The 6,595-nt window shown below is 45.3% G+C and overlaps 1 protein-coding gene across 1 annotated transcript in view; it reads right to left on the minus strand.

The window, feature by feature from the left end:
* The window catches only part of FBLN5 (fibulin 5), a 90,258-nt gene extending 86,187 nt beyond the window's left edge, over nt 1–4,071 (minus strand). The window contains exon 1 of the mRNA XM_068991014.1: nt 3,636–4,071. Within this exon, the coding sequence (XP_068847115.1) occupies nt 3,636–3,652 (17 nt within the window). The 5' untranslated portion in view covers nt 3,653–4,071. The remainder of the gene's footprint in view (nt 1–3,635) is intronic.
* Between the last annotated feature and the right edge of the window lie 2,524 nt (nt 4,072–6,595).

Raw genomic sequence — 6,595 nt, forward strand, 5'->3', positions numbered from 1 at the left:
TTTTAATGACATGATTGATTTAAAACATTGTGTTAATTTCTGCAGTATAGCAAAGTGATTCAATTATACTTATATATGTTCTTTTTCATATTCTTTTCGATTATAGTTTATCACCAGATATTGAATATAGCTCCCTGTGCTATATTGGGTTTTTTTGTTTGTTTGCCATGGTGTATGACTTCATGTGGCATTAAAAAAAAAAAAAAAATCAGGGCTTCCCTGATAGCTCAGTTGGTAAAGAATTCGCCTGCAATGCAGGAGACCGCGGTTTGATACCTGGGTCAGGAAGATCTGCTGGAGAAGGAATAGGCTACCCACTCCAGTATTCTTGGGCTTCCCTTGTGGCTCAGCTGGTAAAGAATCCACCTGCAATGTGGAAGACCTGGGTTCGATCCCTGGGTTGGGAAGACCCCCTGGAGCACGGAAAGGCTACCCACTCCAGTATTCTGGCCTGGAGAATTCCATGGACTATAGTCCATGGGGTTGCAAAGAGTCAGACACAACTGAGAAACTCTCACTTCACTTTAAAAATAAACAGTTTGACTGCTTCAAAGAACAAATCTAAAACCCACCACTGTGATATTAATAATGTATTCACCACTGCTTGACCTTCACTCCTGACCCAAGGGGACTTGCCTGAGTTTTGAACATCTTCACTCTGAAATGACTGCAGCATGAAGGAGCCGTTGTGCCCCCGGATGATGAAAGTACAAACGTGAAGCATGTGAGTTCCACGGAATGGAGGTATCACAGGGAACACACATGCTCCCAGAGTGCACCTCACACAGACCCAGATGGAGGACAGGTCATGGGGACCCAGGCAGCCCCAAGAAAAAGGAACACAGTGGACACTTAGAAGGAGGTGCCAAGAAACTGTGTATCCACTTTATATCCATCAGGTGGCTATAACCAAAAAAGCTCAAAGCTAGTAAGGCTGTGGAGAAACTAGAGCACTTGGGCACTGTTGCTGGGAAGGTATGCTGATGCAGCCACTAGGAAAGCAGTCTAGAGGTTCCTCAAAAAATTAAAAATGGAACACTATATGATCCAGGAATCCCATGTCTGGGTATACATACAAAAGAACTGAAAACAGAATCTCAAAGAGACTTTTGTACACCCCTGTTCACAGCAGCGTTATTCACAATAGCCAAAAGGTGGAAGCAACCCAAGTGTCCATCACCAGGTGAATAAACAATGTGTTACACACATAAATGGAATACTATCAGCCTTAAAAAGGAAGGGAATTCTGACAAGTGCGACAATATAGATGAATCTCAAGGATCTTATGCTAGGTGAAGCAAGCCAATCACAGAAAGACAAATACTGTTTGATTCCATTTATATGAGGGACCAAGAGCAATCAAAATCATAGACAGAAAGCAGAATGGTGGGCGTCAGGGGCTGGAGAGAGGAAGGATTAGGGAGTTGTTTGTTGTTTGTGGGTACAGAATTTCAGTTTTGCAAGATGGAAAGAGTTCTGGAGATTGACTGCACAACAGTGTGAATGTACTTAATACTACTGAACTGGACACTTAAAAATTGTTAAAATGGTTTTTAAAATAATCTATGCAAATACAGAGCTTTATTTGGTGCTATTATTACTGAGTTCAATAGAGGGTTTATCTGAGCAACTACTACTTGCAGGCAGAAAAACCACAAAACTATGACACAGACGCTGCTCTGGAAAGCGGGTTGAGGGGCCACCTGAAACAATAACATCTAGACACTTTGGTTAGGGCATGGATAGAAACACCCAATGAGCACCAGGAGAGCCAGGCTGGGGCTAGAGAAGGTCAGGGAAGACTTCCTGGAAGAGGGGACCTCAAAGGCTTCTTCAGTAAAGCAGTGGACCTGGGACCTGCTTCAATTTAGTGACCTGTTACTATCAATATACACCTTCACTTTACAATCCCTCCCTTTAGAAAAAGAGAGTTCAAAAGACTACAAAGCTCACTCAATCCATGACATAAGTTCATAGGAACCAGCAACGCTGGGCTACTTGGAGAGCCCCAGAATTAAGGTGAGGTTCAGAGGAAACAGGATCCTGATGTGGTGCTAGAAGAGGCAAGCCCACTCCCTTCATCTAATCCTCAATCTGAAGAATAATGACCCTAAGAGTCCACAAGCTTTCGTTTCATCTGAGCGCCTGCACGAGACAGGTTCTAGAACGCTGGAGACAGCTCTGACCTTATAAAGCGCAGAGCCAAATCCCAGGGCTTTTTGATATTTGCAAAGGCCAGATTTATATCTGGAAGGAATGAAAGAACAATAACAAATTTATTTTCCAGGCTGTATATTATGAATTTCAATGTTTTCCTGTTTCTTCACATGAAGTTTCCTTTCGGTTGGCTATAAAACCCTGTCTCATTTTTGTTGGAGACTGAACAGGCTGACTTCACATAGTGGACTTCAAGACCTAGTAGAAAAGGCATGCTAACCCCATGTCTCCCCTACCCCTGACTTCCCCGTTCCCTTTGGCCAGAGGGCAGTCCCAGGACAGGTCTCCCCTGAGAGATCCCGCCCCAAGCCCAGCCTCCTGGAAGAGCCCCAGCTGGGGCCTGGGGGCCAAGTAAGCTCCAGGCTAATTGAGACAGTTTTCCAAAAATGAAATAACATCCAAGCATCCCTGCTCTGACAGTGTCACAAACAGTTATGTTTGTCATGAAAAACTCCAGAAAACTCCAAGATAAATTAACTACAGGAAACCTGGGGATCCTCTGATGCTCATAACGGGTCCCGGGACTTTCAAAAACAGGTGGGTCCACCTATTTTGTGTTCCATCCTCAACTGGGAGGAAAGCCAAGAGGGACCAACCGAATTTCAAATCTCAGGACTGTCTGTCAGAGAAGTTCTGGTCCCCGATCCAGGATGACAGGATTACAGTTCCGTTTTCAGCATGCACACACACACACAGACACACACACACACAGACACACACACACACACACACACACACACTGTCTAAAGTAGTTACGTTCTCAAGAGTTCCCTGGATAAAAACTGCAGATGTAATCCAGATAAAGTTCTTCAAGGTTGAAGGATCACTTGACTAGAACAGCAATTTCCTTAAAGAATATAAAAATGTTTGCTTACATGCGTTTCTGTCTGCAGTCCCCACTTTTCATTGGCTCGAGACTTCTGGGTCGCATGCCCTTTGTGAATCCCACACCGACATAGAGCAAATCCAGCCCTGGGAGGTGCAGCTAGCTTGTTCGCTGGTCCAACAGCCGATGCAGCAAAATAATTGCTAGTGAACTAGTAACTGATCTCTCAAATTAAGAAAAAAATTTTTTTCTCTTTTTTACATTAAAAAAAGAAAAAAAAAAGGCACACAAATCTGCGGCCCTTTCGGAAAAGAAAGAGGAAAATCAAGCTCTGAGATTTTTGCTGTCCTCTGTCTGATGCTGGCTTCTGAAACTGTCTTATAAAATACCCACTCCCAGAAGAAGACTTCAAGATGGAAATTACAGAGGCGCAGCTTTTTATAATTAACAATATCATTGCATCACTAGCTAATGCCTTTTCCAATATCCTGACACAGCCTGAATCACGGCCATAGCCATTTTCCACCCATCGGATTTTGAGTAAAGTTTCCAGACCCTGGAGGAAAAAAAAAATCCGGAGCAGAGAACGTACCTTTTGAATCCTGGCATGTCCAAGATGCGTGGGCAGGAGAAGCAGCTGGTGGGGAAAAAGAGGAAGAGCTCTCAGCGCCCGCGGGACCCCCGGAGGAGCAGTTCCTGAACTTCGGCCTCCTCTGGGCCTGTGGGGCTCGCCGAGACTTTTATTCCAGGGGGGCCGAGCCGAGGCGTGGAGAGGAACAAGGGGAGAGCCTGGGTCCTCCGAGCCACTGGAGAGCCTACAGAGAAAGCACCTGGTTTTGCTTAGCCCTCTTCAGTAATTCAGCATTAAACCAATTGGAGGAGGAATGTTAAAAATGAACACTTCATTTTCTAAGTATGTTAAACAATGCAAATGGGGCCTCAGTCTGGACACAGCTGGTTCAGATTACAGCGCTCACCAACTGGCTAGACTCCTCACAACAATCTTGGGGCGTCTGCCAGGACCAAGTGCTCAGCGCTGGGAGGAGAGCCCTTTCCCGGCGGAGCAGTCGCCCTCGCTTGGGCTCCCAGCATCTCTGTGGAGGCGATTGGCGGGCAAGTGCAGGAGGGTGGGGTGCCGGGGGGTAGGTGGGCGGGTGGCTGGGAGGGCCCGTTGACCCTTTACTTCCCACCGGGGAGGAGGTCCCCGGGGCTGGGCAGTCGTGGGCCGAGGCGGGGGCGGGATCCAGGGCATCAGCATTTCGCCGAGCCTTTGGGACACCCGGAAAAGTGACTCCCTCCCTGGGAGAGGACTAACTCGAACTCGTGACAAACAGCGACAGGGACTAGAGTCTTTCGATTTGTTGGGAAACCAGACCCAACGAAGCACAGGCTTGGGGTAAGCGGCCGGAGACTCAACGATTTTCCAGAAGAAGGGGTGGGGAGCTTGAGGGAGTGGGAGAGAGGAGGAGGATGGAAACTGGCTGACACTAACTCCAGACGTCAGCTTGTGCAATGCAGACCTCGGGGAGGACACACTCAGGCCCGGCCTCATCCTGGGATTCTCAGGGCCATGTTCTTGCTTGAATCAAAATTTGTCCCTGTACCAAATCAATGATTTGTACACCTTAAAGGTACACAGTGTTGTATGTCAATTACATCTCAGTAAATCTGGGAAACCATTTTTAATTGAAAGAAGGTGTCCCTTGGCTTGAAAGTGATTTTAACAAGTAACCAGGTGATTTGAAGAGAAAGTCAGGGTAAAGCAGAATGATGGCTAATAATAATAATAAAAGCACTGCTCCGAGTCCTTTACATTGATTACATTGGTGGTTTCATACTATTTCTTTTTTTTTCTTTTCCTTTGTTTTCTTATGCATTGTCTGTGGATCTGTGCCCTCAGTCATGTCCGACTCTTTTTCGACCCCGGACACGGTGGCCTGCCAGGCTCCTCTGTCCATGAGATCTCCCAGGCAAGGATACTGGAGTGGGTTGCCATTTCTTCCTCCAGGGCATCTTCACGACCCAGGGATCGAACTGCATGTCCTACGTCTCCTGCATTGGCAGGCGGGTTCTTTACCAACTGTGCCACCTGGGAATTCCTTCTGAAGCATTAGATTCTTTTTTATCAAATGAAATTTTACTCAAGACCCTATTCTTTTCTTTCCTGTCTTTTGGCTGCACCACATGGCATGTGGGATCTTAGTTCCCCAATCAGGGATAGAATTTGAATCCCCTGCCTTGGTAGCATGGAGTCTCAACCACGGGACCACCAGGGAAGTCTCAGTCTCTATTCTTTACAAGATGAAAATGGATTGGTAGTGGTCCAAGCCCTCCTTCCCCACCTGCCTCTTCCCTTGGGCCCCTCAACACAGCCCTACCTCCAGCTGAGAAAGCACTGATGAGGTCCTTTTTTCTCTTTATAAGTCTGTGCATGGGCACTATTATCTCCACTGTATTGGCTGAGTGCTGAAGAATTGATGCTTTTGAACTGTGGTGTTGGAGAAGACTCTTGAGAGTCCCTTGGACTGCAAGGAGATCCAACCAGTCCATTCTGAAGGAGATCAGCCCTGGGATTTCTTTGGAAGGAATGATGCTAAAGCTGAAACTCCAGTACTTTGGCCACCTCATGCGAAGAGTTGACTCATTGGGAAAGACTTTGATGCTGGGAGGGATTGGGGGCAGGAGGAGAAGGGGACGACAGAGGATGAGATGGCTGGATGGCATCATGGACTCGATGGACGTGAGTCAGTGAACTCCGGGAGTTGGTGATGGACAGGGAGGCCTGGTGTGCTGCAATTGATGGGGTCGCAAAGAGTCGGATATGACTGAGCAACTGAACTGAACTGAACTGAACTGAAAAGAGGTTAGTTTACTTCCCTATAACACAGCTATTGATACCACTGAGACTCCAAAGACTGCATTTTTAACCTTTTTAAAGGGCTTGTTTTTTTTGGTTAGTAAATGGAGTCCTCCTCATGAAAATACATTTGACAAGAAAGGCAAAATTGTGATGGTTGTGGAAGCTGAGTGTCCATTAAACTATTCTATTTGCTTTATATGTGTTGGACATTTCCCATAGTAAAGTATTTTTTAAATATATTTACAAAGTGATTCATTGCTCCCATTGCTTGGAATAGCAAAAAGTATAAGGAAACATATCATCAATCAATTAGGTATCAATAGGGTTAAATAATATGCAACCAATAGAAAAATAGAAACCAATAGAGAAAAGTGGACATATAAGAATACATACTGGATGACAACTTTAACATGGAATTCACAATGAGGTAGTAACTGGGAGCGGGCACAAGGGAACTACTCCACGCTGGTTATATTTTAATTAGTCGTCTAGATGCTGGCTCCATGGGAGTGGGCACACTTAAGATTTGTGAAATCTTTGATTTGTGAAGTTCATTAATATTAAAAAAGAAAAAAAGATTTGTGAAGTCTTATGTATGTTGCACTTTATTTTAAAAAAGAAAAAGACTGAAACATCTCCTTATGGAACTGTTAGTCCTTAGTCATTACGGACTAATAATGAAAGGTTTCCAA

The sequence above is a fragment of the Capricornis sumatraensis genome, chromosome 19 (genome assembly GCF_032405125.1).
Source record: "Capricornis sumatraensis isolate serow.1 chromosome 19, serow.2, whole genome shotgun sequence".
Lineage (NCBI taxonomy): Eukaryota > Metazoa > Chordata > Mammalia > Artiodactyla > Bovidae > Capricornis > Capricornis sumatraensis.